We start from the raw sequence: 15482 nt of genomic DNA, 5'->3' as shown, positions 1-15482 counted from the left end.
CGGAAAGTTGCTTTGCTTGTGGGTATAGATTGGAGCGAAATTGAGGAGCATTAGGAGGTGCATAGGGCTTCATCTTCTTTTGATTTGATGGCTGCTTTTGCCGCTATTTTTGTCCTTCATTTGGGGCTGAATACTCCTCATCATTAGCTACTCTCTTCTTATCATTCTTTTGGAATGATTTGTTGCCATTGTGCTCCATTTCCCATGTCTCAGCATGGTCAATGAGTTCCCTGAGACTAGAACAATGATAATGATTAAGAGCAGTACGAAGTTTAAAATGCAAACCTCCTTGAAACTTCCTAAGCTTTTCCGAACTGCTGATCTTCTTGAAATGTTGGACCTTCAAAAGTAGCTCCCAAAATCTCTTGGTATAGTCACCAAGTGACTCATTTTTCCTTTGCCAAAGCCGATCCCATTCCATTTTTACATCTCTTTTGAAATGAACAGGAAGAAATTGGCCTTGTATCATGCGAACAAAGGACCGCCATGATTTTGGATCAGCATGATTATATTCCAACCGCGTCCACCAAGTATGGGCTAAGTCGGTTAAATGTAAAGCTGCGAACTTAATCTTTTCTTCTTCTTTATACTTGTCACGACCATACAAAATTTGAAATTGACGAATAAACTTCAGAAGAAGATCAGGATTTCAGGAACCATTATACATACTGAACTTTATCTTCTTTTCAAGTTGAGATAGTGACTTAGTCTTCTTCTTCTTCTTATGCCTTCGTCCATGCCCGGATCTTGAGATTGAAGATGATGAAGTGCTTGATGGGGATGAAGATGGAGACGAGGGTGAGGAATGTCGAAGCCTTTGACGATGATGAGGTCTTCCACGAGAAGGGTGTAACTCTTCGTTACTAGAAGAGGGTCCATCAGAGTAGGCGCCAGATGACTTTAAAGAAGAGGATGAGCTTCGACGCGATCTCTTTCTTTGTCTTGAAGTAGAACGGGACTGACTCCTAGAAGTAGTTGGACTTCTTGATCGGCTCCTTTCATTGATATGGCTTTGTCTCCTTGAAGCAGATGGGCTTCTTTCCTTGAATTCTTTGGGATTCTCAACTTTTTCTAGTTTGAGAAGTTCGTCACGAATTTGCTGATTCTCCTCTCTAAGACTTTGAATGGCTTGAAGGATAGCACTCGACTGATCCATTGAGACTCTTCAGAAAAAATATGCTTAAGCACTCAATGCAAGGGCTGAAAACAAACAAACTTATAATTGTAAGCACTACCAGTGTTGGGGTGAGGACCGAGCCAAAGCTCTGATACAACTGTAAACGCCCCGAACAACGTAGTGTGCTTAACAATTATGATATTCGCTTGTTTTCGAGATTTAATATAAAAAAGAATGAACACTTAAAGCTGAAAATAAAAATTACTCACAAAATTACGGCTATGAAAATGTAAAAGTAATGGAGACAAGATTGAGGGTTGAAGATGGGCAAAACCCCCCCTCCCGAAGAAATGTATTTCTGCTCAACCCAAGTCCCTTAGGGAAGAGCTCAGTTACAATCAACCTGAGAGTGAGGAGAAGTAATTCTCACTCTCACAAGATCATGCAAAGATGTACAAACACACATGCATTATCTATTATGCAATGATAAGAACTGATTTCTTTACAGTATGAGAGAAGAAAGAGGTAAAATCAGCCTTTCTCCATCGTTGAACAGTAGTATATGCATAGGGCTTGCTTCTTGTTGCTAAAATGGAAGAAAGAGCTTGAGAAGAAGATGCTGTAATGAATTTACAGGCTTGTTGTCCTGTAAAACAACAGTGATAGAAAAGGGAATATGGAGGAATTTGATAATGGAGAAGTGGGGGATGACGATGGGGATGGATGGGGCCAGTTTTTGGCTATCTATGGGTGCTGTACATGAGTTTACAGCAAAGAAAAATGATGTTGAATGAAGAAAAACGAGCTCTTATTTATAGGAGAGGGAAGAGCTAGTATAAAATGGGAAAGTGGAGTGGCACAAGACAAGTGTCCAGCCACATGTCATGAGATGTGACAAGTGGTGCGACACTTGGAAACTTGTGTGACAAGTGTCTTGACACTTATCTCTTCTCTATGGCCTTTCTTTTTGGGCTGAATACTGTAAAAAATAAAAACAACTAAATTTAGTAAGCACAGTCACAGTACAGAACTTACTATTTTTAGAATGACATCCCTATTTTTTAGGACTAGCATTTTTAGGCTAATTTGAGGCTCCTAAAATTTAGGGATCTCCTAAAATTTAGGGACCCCCCCAATATGGGTGTCATATGAAAGTTTTTTCCGTGTACATCGCAAAAACAGTATCAGAATCTTCATGTGACTTTTCTATGCAAAGAAATGTGCATTTCAAGCTTTCAGCCCACACATGCACATTATACAAGCATTTCATGATCATGCCATCTTGTTAATTGTAACGGTCTGTTCTGGTGGATCTTGCCCACACTTCAAGGCATCAATCCTTTTTGTGTGCCAGTCTAACCCTGATATGCGTGAGTTCTGGTCACAGGCGCCCAATCGGGCCATATAGGTGTAAGTGTGAACTATCTTTTCTCTAACCCACTGCGTGGGTCCATCATAACCTGTGACCACTCATCAGTGGCCAGCTCCAATGCACTTTTCTTTATATCTAATTAGTGCAAAGGAAATAAATTTAATAAATCATTATATAGACAAATTAATGAAAAAGGATACAAATTCTATTTCTATAGAGTTGTGACACTTTGTCCGATGCTCTATCTGCTTTGGGGTGAGACGCCTTAGGGTTTAAAAAAAAAAAGAAAAAGGGCTTGGCTAGCCTTTATTCTCGTGGCACTGTTGTTTATTGGGCCTAAGAGAGGGTATTGAGCTAAAAATACATTAGCTTCACTTAAACAGCCCCAAAACAAGCTTAATTAATGAAGTAACCTTGTTTATTTAAAAGACATGCGTTCCTAGAGACTGTCAGTGTCCCATAAGCACAAACCCACTTGGGAGGGCCCAAACTTTCTATAAATAGATATGCTACTCTCCATTCAACTAACATCTCGTTTTTGCAGGTTTCGGGTATTTTCGGCTTACTGTCCACACCCCTTTCGTGGAGGACATGGCAGTCTTAGCTGTCCCTTGCTGTCATCTACAATCTGGCACTTGTTTCCAGCCTTCCATCCACACTTTGCAGTTGCTTACAGCAATGCGACTATTATTGATCACTCTCCAACTGCCGCATGCTCAGCTTTCTCTCTCCTCCCTGCTGTCCGCTGCTGTTTTTTTCTCTCCTCAACCTGTGGCAGCAGTTTTTCTCTCCACTGCCTACGTTTTTTGTGTTTCTCACTCCTTCGTCTGCGTTTTTTGTGTTTCCCTCCTCATCTGCGTATTTATTCTTTCTCTCTTCTTCAATGCTGTCTACATCATATCCAATCTTCCTTGGCTACGTTTGCCAGTGTTCGACATCCGAAGGCCGGCTTGCTACAATTCGAGATCCGTTCAGAGTGCAACACACTCTTCAGCTCATTACCCCTGCCCTAATCCTTGAGATATCAGAGTTCGAGGTTAAGTATTCATTCACTACATAGTCTGTAAGTAACCCTAACCCTAACTATGTTCTTTTGACAGTCTATGCTTTGTCATACAATTTCTTTTTGTGTTTCTGTGTTAGGGTATTTTTTTTTACACCGGAGAGAATAAGTATGAAGGCAATGGAGTATAGTCTATGTTAGTTTCCACTTGCGGATAGCCAGTGCTAAGTGGAGATTCCGGCCTTGATCCATGGTCAGTAGATCGACACACCGAATCTAAAGAGTGAAATTCAAAATTGCATTCTATGTATTGTTGGGCTCTATATATCAAAATGAGATCCTACTCAACTGCAATGATCTCATAAGGTCATGAAACTCCATGGTAGTCCAATGTCTATCCGGCAATGTCAGGAGCTTGTGAAGAAAGCTATGAGGGATTTAGCTCGAATGTTAGAAGTGATGCAGAAGTAGTGTTCGAAGTCATCTGCCCTTCTGTTCTTGCTTCTTATGTAGAGCTTTCAAATCAAGGCCTAGGTTTTGCTTAGAGAACTCAGCTCTGATACCATGTGAAGAAATACCCTAACACAAAAACACAAATAACACCGTACGACAAAGCACACACTGATAGAAGAACACAATTAGGGTTAGAGTAACTTAGAGACAATGAACACAAAGAATGAATAAAATGATATCATTATTAAATATACAATGCTCATGCAGCAAACACACTATGCAATGAATGAATATTATACCTCAAACTCTTGTATCTCAAGGACCAGGGCAGGGGTAATGAGCTAGAGAGTGTGTCGTACTCTGAACGGATCCCGAATCGCAACAAGGCAGCCTCAGCATGTCAAACACCAGGAAACGCAACCAAAGAAGGCTGGATCTGATGTAGACGGCAATGCACGAGAGGGAAAGACTAAAAACACAAGTGAGGAGAGAGAAAACAGCAAACACAGGCTGCAAGAGAGAGAAAACAGCAGTGACACGTTGAGGAGATGATGGTGATAGCTAGAGGAGAGAGAAAATCTATAGGGCAGCAGCTGGGGCCTGCAAACGCAGCAGTATACTGACGTGGCAGGCTGTACCACAGCTGGATTACAGATAGTAGTAGTCACTTGGCTGGAAACAGCAGCAAACTAACAATGGAGAGCTGGAAACACGCACCAAATAAGTGAAGATTGCAATGGACAGCTTGGACTGCGATGTCCTTCACGAATGGGGTGTGGGCAGCAAGCTGAAAACACCTGAAACCTACAAAATTAGGGCTGAATGGAGGGCAGCATATCTATTTATAGAAATAGAAAGTTTGGGCCCTCCCAAGTGGGTTTGTGCTTATGGGATACAAACACTCTCTAGGAACGCATTTCATTTTCAATAAACAAGGTTTCTTCCTTAATTAAGCATGTTTTGGGGCTGTTTAAGTGAAGCTAGTGCATTTTTAGCTCAACAGCCCAGTAGTTTGTACATGTGATAGACTATGTCTAAACTCTAGCAAAACCTAAATTATTGGAGCCATCTTCCTCTAGCAGGCAAGGCTCTAGTGGTGAACTGCGTCTTGACACTTCTGACTACCTGATATATTGCTTCATGCTGGTGCATCTCTTCTGCCTGCATATCTCAATAAGGCCACTTAGTTCTGAATGTTCTATGGTCTGCTTTAGATGGGTCCATGAATTTTCAAGCCAAATGGTATGGCAAACCATCATCAGATAACCATTCAGAAGGGGTAATGTGCATTATTTACCGAAAGTACTAGAGTCATGTCGTATTGGGCAAGCTGGTGGTTCGAGAACTCAGGCTAGGTGTGCAGACCCAGAAGCTTCTCCTTCATGATGGCATCCAAGTTGAGCTGGACTGGGACCCAGGAGAGTGGAGCTAGCATACTTCTTTGGTTTCACAGACAGCTTTGAGTTTCTCTGCCTACATGGAACAAACCTGCAGATATATTGTGATGCAGGATGATATAGATCGGGTTCCCACTTGCAACAGACTAGGTAAAGCATAGCATCATGGATCCCTTTAGACACACTTTCTCATAGTTCCTATGGCTGGTTTCCCATGGGGTCTAGCAATAAGTGGCTAGCTGGCTTAGATGCAGACAGGGTTTGCCAATGCTGCCTGCCTGCAGCAGCATCTAGAGACCCCAAAAGCAATGTTTGTGGTCATGTGAGGTAGCACAGCTACTACGGAGAAATGCCTGAAGGTGTATCACCTGGGGAGCTTTCTCCTAGCAGTCAAACAGTCACAGCTGCCACTTACTTGGTGAGATGCATGACATGACCTTAATCATTGATGTTGGTCCATGTGCAGTCACCAACTGAGGCATTATGTGGCCAGCAGGTACTTGAGCACATGTTGTCACAATTGGAGGCATGGGAGCTCATTGGGATCCTCACAAGTCGGCTTGTTTTGGAAGGCCCAATGCCAACTGATACTCAATGGAAGGATCCTTTCTGCTTATGCCACTCTAGCAAAGATCTAGTTGTCCATTGTCCACTCCCTCTCCAAGACCACTAGAAGCATCTTAAAAAGGACTTGTGGCATCAACAAGAGCTTCCACAATCATTCCCTCACACATCGGGTCACCATAGCCCATCTTTCACACCCTGTGGTGCTCTATACCCCCCCCCCCCAAAAAAAAAAACCCAAAAAACCCAAAAACACGCACACACACACACGCACACATCCTTTTTTCTCTTATTCTCCCTACACTGCCCTGAGAGGTCTTGTAAATACTTGATCTGGTTTGCATTCAACTCCAGCTACACTGTTCAGCACTGGTACTTCATTTCCTTCCAAGTAATATAATTAGCCAGACTTTACTTAGCAAAAATATACAGGAGTAATTGAAAGAATGATCATCAAAGGACCACCTTCCGCAATATAGAACATTAAGAGAAATGATATAGCAAGTTTCACATCTTTGTGTTCAAATGAAAGCATTTTTTTCAGAATTCCAGGAAATGTTTGGATGATGCAAATCACCATGAAACAAAAACAGAAAACTGTACCATAATCTTTGAATTAACTCAAATCTAAAGATCCCTAGCCGCAGCAAACTATCTTAATCTCACCTTGCTATATAATCAATCTCATATCCCAAATCAGCTTCCTGTTGAAGCGGCTCTATCCATGAACTAACTAAACTTCTACCTTTTCGGTTGACAAGCATTGCTCGTTTTGGAAGCTTGTGATTGTCTGCCTCCATAATCTCTAAAGCCTCTAACAAATCGTCTATCCGTCCTGTAAGCAACACAGTATTAACTTCTTGAGAATACATCCGATCAAATATATCATGATCAACAGTGTTGATAATATGTTTCCAGGTTCACTGAAAATTCGATGAAAGAAGGATTAATGTTCCATTCACAACGTAACCCCTTCATGCAAAATATACAGACTACTATGTGATGAATAGCAGGGGTGAACAAATAGCATCATATGCAAGCCCGAAATGGTCAAAGACTCTTGCCACTAAGAGCTAATAAGGGGAATAGATATGACTACAGAAAAGTATGTTCATTAAGCAAAAATTCTGATTTCCATCTATCTGTATACTAGCACTTAGTTCCATTCCATTTAAGAGCTTACAATAAACTTCAATCAATATGCATGATTACAGGTAAACAAGACATTTTGCAACAAGAAGGTGGCAGTGAAACAACACAAGGCGGTGTTTAATTCATTTTGAAGTCCCTGTAACGTTCCTATATTTTGTTGCATTTTAGGATTGGCAAGGAAAATTTTTTGATGTATCAAGTCCAATGGGCAGCACTCCAAAAAGCCAAGTGAATGAAGCAGCACACACTCATGGAAACTTCTGAGAAAAGACCAGACTACAACTATATCCAGCAATTGAAAACAGGTCCCTCAAAACACCAACTTGCACCAGCAGGAGACTGAGGCATGGATCTGATTCTGTCATAACAGAACCAGAGGATTAGCTTTCAATATTGCACATTAGTGACCCAATATGTAAAGAAACAATGGCATTGCTCTTCCTCGTCAGCTAAAAGCATAAAGCGATCAAATGGAGTGGAAAACTCAAAGGATACTGTTATAGAGCCTAAAGTAACCTCTTCCAACAAGCAGAAGGATATAACAGGCACTTAAGAGCACTTCAAGAAGCAAAATTTAGTTACAGACTTTCACTTTGAACCACTCAAGGTTGACAGGCTTTCCAAAACTTGAGTTTTTAAGGACAGGAGGGTAGTGGCAAGAAGCAGCCTAATAGGTGTCTTTTCAGCACATTGTTCTATGCAAGCACACAGCTTCAGTTTAGGTGTCCCTTCTACCTGTTGGGTGTAGGTCTTGGCTCTGATGTAATGGAATCCCTTCCTAAAAAATGTGCATAGAGTTGTTCTCTGGCTTCAACTGTCTGAGATGTCCACTAGACTACATTGCGGCTTCCACATAAATTTTCTTTCACAAGAATGTTGGGTTTGACTCACACCTATGCTCATAGAGGAGTGTCGGTGATCCTCAGTAGGACACTGGGCACTTTCTACTCTCCTTACGAGAGGTTTTTCCCCCCAGCTTTATTCTCTTTTATTTTACGTGCCTAAGTTACACAGTTTGGGCACTTATCGTGTTTTACACCTTTCAGGTGTGAACACACTTTAGCAACCCTAAGGTTTAAGGGTTGTACTTTGTACTTGAACATTACACTCTTTGATTATTGCATTGGGAATCATGTCCTCACTCCAGCCCGACTGCCCTCACGTCAGCAACGCTGACCACTCCGCTCACACCCACCTGTGGTCAACGACAGCCCATCATTACTAACATAGTTTTTTTTTTAATTTTTTACATTTTTTCTTCCAGAATAATTTTCTAGAAGAGGGGGTTTCTACACAAGCAACTGACTTCTGGATACGTGTTTGAGACACATTGGATGTAAATTTCTCGCTACATTCATAAAAAAATTTCAGGCTTTTATGTTTTTTGAGAACATTGGCACATGGTCTGCCCTTACAGTCATTGAAAGACTGTTTTGAACAAATCTGAGGCAAGAAATTTTGGGGATTTTGCTGATACAGTGTTGCAGAACACTGAATGCACCTTGGATTGCGTGCATTAAAGACAGTTTTGACAGAGTGCACCTCTGTATACTAATTGCAAAAGGTTATTTCTTGCAATTTCTGGAAATTTTCAGATTTCCAATTTGGCCCCACTTTGACTAGCTCTTTTGCCTCTTTTGGTAATTGTTATCATGGCAAACAAGGGAGGAGATGTCTTCACCTATGTATCCAAGGAGGACAGATTGGATGGAAATAACTATTCACTCTAGTCCTTCATGATGAAGAACGTACTTGTGGCCAAAAATCTTTGGGATTATGTTAGTGGAGAAGAAGCTAGACCTGGAGTTGTGGCTCCAGCTACTCCTCCTCCAGGAGGACGTGCACAACGGGCACCTCAGCCTGCTCCACTTCAGCCACTTCCCCAAAGAACAGCAGCTCAAAAAGCATGGGATACACGGGATGCACAAGCTTTGTCCCTGATTGCATTGGCACTTCAGAGGTCAATAATCCCCCATATTCGTTCAGCAGCTTCTTCATGAGAAGCTTCGCTAACTTTGGAACAAATGTTTGCAGGCAAGAATGAGACTCGCATCTCTTTCTTAAAGAAAGAGCTAGAGACATTGAAAATGGATGAGGGTGATTCTATTCAGGATCACTTGAATAAAATTCAAGACTTGCAAGAGCAACTCATGAATGTTGATGAGTACTATTCAGATGCATAGATGATATCTACCACTTTGAACTCATTACCTCCTTCGTACTTGGTTTTTCATACGGCCTTAAACCTTACCATGAGGATTACCGCACAGGAGGAGCAAACAAGAAGAAATAGTGGCGTCGATGCCATAGCCTCTAAGCGAGCTTTTACAGCTAGACAAAAAAGCAAAGGCAGCCAAGTAAAGAATGCTCCGCAAAGTTCTAGGACTTCTGGCACATCACAGGCAAGTAAAAAGCAAGGGGAAACGCAAGCCAAAAAGGGCAAATGCCATTATTGCAAGAAGCCAGGCCACTACATTATTGAGTGCAGAAAGCGCATTGCCAAGGAGAAAAAGGAGTCAGGAATGTTAGTTTCTGATGCTCGTTCCACTACTACTGAGTTCGCGTCCTTTGTTGCAGACAGGGACTATTGCTTTTACACATGGAGTTATGACACTTCTTGGGCTGATCAAGCATTTAGCTCTACTGAGGATGCAAGCACTTGGTTTTTTGACAATGGTGCTTCTAGGCATATTACATCTCACAAAGATTTATGTGCTTATGACACACACTTACGGGCACTTACCCTGTTCGGGTGTGAACACTCCCCTACAACCCTAAGGTTTAAGGGTTATACCTTGTACTTTCAGTTTACACTCTTTCAGTCTATTGCATTGGGTGTCGTGCTTCACTCTCTACTATCTACTGTTTTCTGTGCTGAGCTTCGATCCTGCCATCCTCTCTCACATTTGGTATCAGAGCAACATTGGCTCTGTTCAACCGAGGTTCCGTCCAGCTCAGCTCCGCTCAGTCTGTGGGAGCTCCCCGCTCAATTCAACTCTGCCCCGTCGAATTCGCCACGACCTGCAGCAGCTCGAGTTGCTTCTTGCGCTACACGCCAGACTACCTCCTATCCGCCCCTATGCTGCACGCCACGTCAGCTACCTCGCCAGTCCATCTGAAGTGCCAGCAGCTCGACCTGCCAGTTCCATCCACTGTGCCACACTCGCCAGCTGTCTCGAGCGTCGCCTGCGTCTGACCAACCATCAATCACTTCGCTCGTCGACTGCCAACTCGTCCCTGCTCGTTTGCTTGCCCCACGTCCCACCAGCTACTGCACGCTTCGCTCGCCAGCTCGCCTGCGACGTCAATCGCCTCGCCCGCCAACTCGTCTATGACGTCGGACGCCAATCAACCTGTTGAAGGCGTGCCTGACGGCTCTGCGTTTTTTTTTTTTTTGTTTTTTTTTTAATCTCTTGCCATTTCTGGAGGCAAGGGTTTCCAGGGCACAGGCACAAAATTCGGGATACATGTCAAGGACACGGTCAATGCAAATTTTTGGGCACATTCATTAAAAATTTTAGGGCTTTTAAGTTTTTTGGGAACATGGGATATGCACTGCAATTACAATCACTGACAGATTGTTTTGACAAACCTGAGGTAAGGAAATTTTGGGGATTTTGCTAGTACAGTGTTGCTGAAAACTGATTGCACGTTGGACTACGTACATAACAGACAGTTTTGACAGAGTGTACCACTGTACACTAATTGCAAAAAGTTATTTCCCGCAATTTCTGGAAATTTTTAGATTTCCAGTGATGTTTTGCTTCAACGTTGCTCTTTTGCATTTTTTGGTAATTGAAAAATCATGGCAAATCAGGGAGGAGATGTTTTCACCTATGTATCCAAGGAGGATAGATTGGATGGAAATAACTATTCACTCTGGTCCTTCATGATGAAGAATGTACTTGTGGCCAAAAATCTTTGGGATTATGTCAGTGGAGAATAAGCTCGACCTGGAGTTGTGGCTCCAGCTACTCCTCCTCTAGGAGGACGTGCACCACAGGCACCTCAGCCTGCTCCACTTCAGCCACTTCCCCAAAGAATAGCAGCTCAAAAAGAATGGGATACACGGGATGTACAAGCTTTGTCCCTGATTGCATTGGCACTTCAGCGGTCAATCATCCCCCACATTCGTTCAACAGCTTCTTCACGAGAAGCTTGGCTAACTTTGGAGCACATGTTTGCAGGCATCTGTTCATGCAGCTCCAATTGGCAAGTCTGTGCAGAGTGCCAACAATGCATCATACCCTGTTAGAGATATTGGAGAGATTGTGCTCACAGCCATTGATGGCTCTATTCTCCGCCTACATGATGCTTTATTTGTGCCAAGCATAAAGAAGAACTTGCTTTCTATCTCTTCTTTGGCACGTTGTGGATTGCACGTCACATTTGATGATGACCGATGCATGGCGAGAGACAAAGAACACATGACGTTGGTCTTGACAGGCACTTTATGTCATGGGTTATATGAGTTGGATGCTCTTTCAATTGATCAGTCAGCCTATTTCACATCCAATCTTACTCCTACTATGACACAGGCACAGTTATGGTATGCTAGGATGGGGCATGTGAACTTTGGCAGCTTGATGCGCTTACAGCGTACACAAATGCTAGATGGATTACCTCTACTGGAGAGACCTCCTGAGCACTTGTGCGAAGGATGTATTTTGGGAAAAATGCATCGTTTTTCGTTTCCCCGTGATCTTGCTTTTCAAGCAACAGCCAGGTTGCAGTTAGTGCATTCACATGGATGTGGGCCTATGCAAACAAAGTCATTGGGAGGATGTTACTATTTTGTGACTTTTATTGATGACTTTACTTGATTTTGTTGGGTCTACTCTTTGGTCAAAACGTCAGAAGTGTATGATGCATTCTTGGCTTTTGTTGCACTTGTTGAAAACCAGTCTGGTTGTAAAATTAAGACTCTCCGTTTGGACTCAGGGAGGGAATACATGTCCTCAATGCTGAATTCCTTTTTGAAGCAGAAGGGCATTGTCCATCAGTACACTACTGCTTATACTCCACAGCAAAATGGGGTTGTAGATAGAGAATCGGTCACTCATGGAGATGGCTAGATGTATACTAAAGGCAAAGAGCTTGCCTCACAGTTTTTGGATGGAAGCCGTCATGTGTGCTTGCCATGTTTTGAACAAATGCCCCACCAAAGCTTTGAAGAAAATTACACCTTTTGAGGCTTGGAACAGCCGAAAACCCTCTATTGGACACTTTCGTACCTTTGGGTGCCTTGCAAATGCACATATTCCAAAGGTACTCAGGAAAAAGTTGGATAACAAGGCTGTTAAATGCATTTTTATGGGATATAGCAGTGAGAGCAAAGGCTACAGACTCTATGATCCTGTTTCGAAAAAGGTTTTTGTCAATAGGGATGTACTATTTGATGAAAAATCAAAATTGTCCTTGGCAGGTTTAGACATATATCAGGCTGCCCATAATGTATTTGAAGGGCTGCTGCCCATTACATTTGGTGATTCAGCTGGAGTTTCAGCAAGTGAACTCAATGCTCAGCCAGCTACTCCTTTGGAAAATGCAAAAAATCAGCCACTGGCTGATCTGAATATTCAGCAAAGTGCTGAAACTGAAATTCAGCAAGAGCTTATGCACAATCAGGAGGCAAGACAAATGCCTAGATGGTATTTGCACACTATGAAAGATAGTCATCTGGATGCGCCCATGGCTGGTCGTACTAGAAGGCAAGCTCGTCTGCATGATACTGCACATACCATGGAGTTCATTATGGCAACAAGCACCTTTGATGATTAGGAGCCTGAATGTTTTGAGGATGCACAACAGAGTGTGCATTGGATAGCATCAATGAAAGCTGAATTGGATTCTATCACTAAGAATCAAACATAGGATTTGGTGTCTTTGCCATTTGGGAAGAAAGCCATTGGAACAAAATGGGTCTACAAGCTAAAACAGAATGCAGATGAATCCATTGACAAATACAAGGCAAGGCTTGTAGCTAAAGGCTATGCACAGAAAAAAGGCATTGACTATGAGGACACATTTGCTCCTACTTTACGTATGACGACCATCAGGTCTATGGTTGCTTTGGCTGCTCATTATGGATGGACTGTGTATCAATTGGATATTAAAACTGCATTTTTACATGGGGAAGATGAGGAAGTATATGTACAGCAGCCCATTGGTTTTGCAGTTGAGGGCTTGGAACACTTGGTCTGCAAGCTAAAAAAAACTTTGTATGGTTTGAAACAAGCTCCTAGAGCTTGGTATGCAACGATAGATACTTTCTTGCTTACCCAAGGGTTCATAAACAGCTCATCTGAGACTACCCTTTACGTATGTAAAGAGGGGGGATCCATGCTGATCATTTGTCTTTATGTTGATAATCTCTTGCTTACAGGGACACATGCTGATCAGATTTCAGCATTTAAACAAAATTTGCAGCAAACATTTGACGCGTCAGACTTGGGGTCTTTGATTACTTAGGCATTCAGTTCATACATGATGCTAGAGGTATTGGGTTCTCACAGTCAAGATACATTGGTAAACTTCTTGAGAAGTTTGGCATACAGGATTGCAAGCAAGTTTGTACACCAATGGATTCTAGACTTAAACTGTCATTACATGATGACAGTGATTTGTTTGATATACACACATATGCTCCGACAGTTGGATGTCTTATTTACCTATGCAACACTAGGCCGGACATACAGTTTGCAGTTTCAGCCGTAAGCAAATATATGCATCAGCCACGCATGTCACATTGGCAAGCTTTTAAGCGTGTCTTCCGTTACTTGCAGGGTACTAGATCTCTTGGATTGCTTTATGCCAAGGAGGGACCACTTCAATTACATGCTTACAGTGATTCTGATTGGGTTGGTGATTATGATTCACGCCACTCCACTAATGGCAATTGTTTCTTTCTTGGCTCGTCTTGCATATCTTGGCTTAGCAAGAAACAGTCCGTTGTTGCCACATCGTCATGTGGAGCTCAATACAAGGCAGCTTTCACTACCACAGTTCAATGCATATGGATTGGAGGCTTGCTAATTGATCTGGATGTATCTGTTACGGAGCCTACTCCTTTGTTCACTGACAGTCAGAGTGCCATTGCAGTGGCACGGAACCCAGTGTTTCATGCACACACGAAACACATTGAGATACATTATCACTTTGTCAAAGGGAGGCTACATGCACGTGATATCAGCCTTGTCTATTGTCCTACCACTAGTAATGTGGCAGACATCTTCACCAAAGCTCCTCCTCGTGAAAAATTTGAAGCATTTCGCCATGCTTTAAATTTGATTTCCTTTGGTGGCGGATGATCCTTGTACTCTTGATCACTCTTCACTCCAGGAGGGTTTGTTGGGTATTTCACTCACGCCTCAGTTATGCCTACGCTCACATCAGAGTGTCGATGATCAGTACGACACTGGGGCACTTTTTACTCTCGGTAGGAGAAGTTTTTTCCCCGAGACTTATGGTATTATTTTGTATGTGCTTATGACACACACTTATGGGCACTTACCGTGTTCAGATGTGAACACTCCCCTACAACCCAAAGGTTTAAGGGTTGTACCTTGTACTTTCTGTTTATACTCTTTCAGTCTATTGCATTGGGTGTCGTGCTTCACTCTCTACTATCTACTGTTTTCTGTGATGAGCTTTGATCTTGCCGTCCTCTCTCACAGATTGGGCTAGTGATTTTGATTCTTGTCACTCTACAAGTGATAATTATTTCTTGCTTGGCTCATCTTGCATCTCTTGGCTTAGCAAGAAACAATCCATTGTTGCCACATCATCATGTAGATCTCAATACCAGGCAGCTTTCACTACCACAATTGCATGTATATGGCTGAGACATTTGTTGGCTGATTTAGATGTATTTGAGCCTACTCCTTTATTTATCGACAATCAAAGTGCCATTATAGTGGCACCGAACCTGGTGTTTCATGCACGTACGAAACACATAGAGATCCACTATCACTTTGTCAGAGAGAGGCTACATGCAGGCGATATCAACCTTGTGTGTTGTTCTACACTTGTAATGTGGCAGACATCTTCACCAAAGCTCTTCCTCATGACAAATTTGAAGCATTCCGCAATGCTTTAAATTTGATCTCCTTTGGTGGATGATCCTTGTATATTGATCACTCTTCACTCTTGGGGGGTTTGTTGGGTTTGACTCGTGCCTACACTCACACAGGAGTGTCGATGATCCTCAATAGGACACTGGGGCACTTTTTACTCTCCTTACAAGAGGTTTTTGCCCCTGCCTATGTTACACAATTAGGGCACTTATCGTGTTTTACACCTTCCGGATGTGAACACACTTTAGCAACCCTAAGGTTTAAGGGTTCTACTTTGTACTTGAACAATACTTGAACATTACTCTTTGATCATTGCATTGGGAGTCGTGTCCTCACTCCCAACACACTC

The 15482-nt window shown here is 42.4% G+C and overlaps 1 protein-coding gene across 1 annotated transcript in view; it reads right to left on the bottom strand.

The window, feature by feature from the left end:
- PTAC3 (plastid transcriptionally active 3) overlaps positions 1-15482 on the bottom strand; it is a 170795-nt gene that overhangs the window by 38345 nt on the left and 116968 nt on the right. The window contains exon 8 of the mRNA XM_087670108.1: positions 6573-6741. Coding sequence (XP_087526234.1) covers positions 6573-6741 — 169 coding nt within the window. The remainder of the gene's footprint in view (positions 1-6572; positions 6742-15482) is intronic.

Source organism: Lygodium microphyllum, chromosome 28 (genome assembly GCF_053477565.2).
Source record: "Lygodium microphyllum isolate KBCC chromosome 28, Lygodium_microphyllum_v1.1.10, whole genome shotgun sequence".
Taxonomy (NCBI): Eukaryota; Viridiplantae; Streptophyta; class Polypodiopsida; order Schizaeales; family Lygodiaceae; genus Lygodium; species Lygodium microphyllum.
The sequence above is the reverse complement of the archived record's forward strand: the minus strand, read 5'-3'. Positions and strand labels throughout refer to the sequence as shown.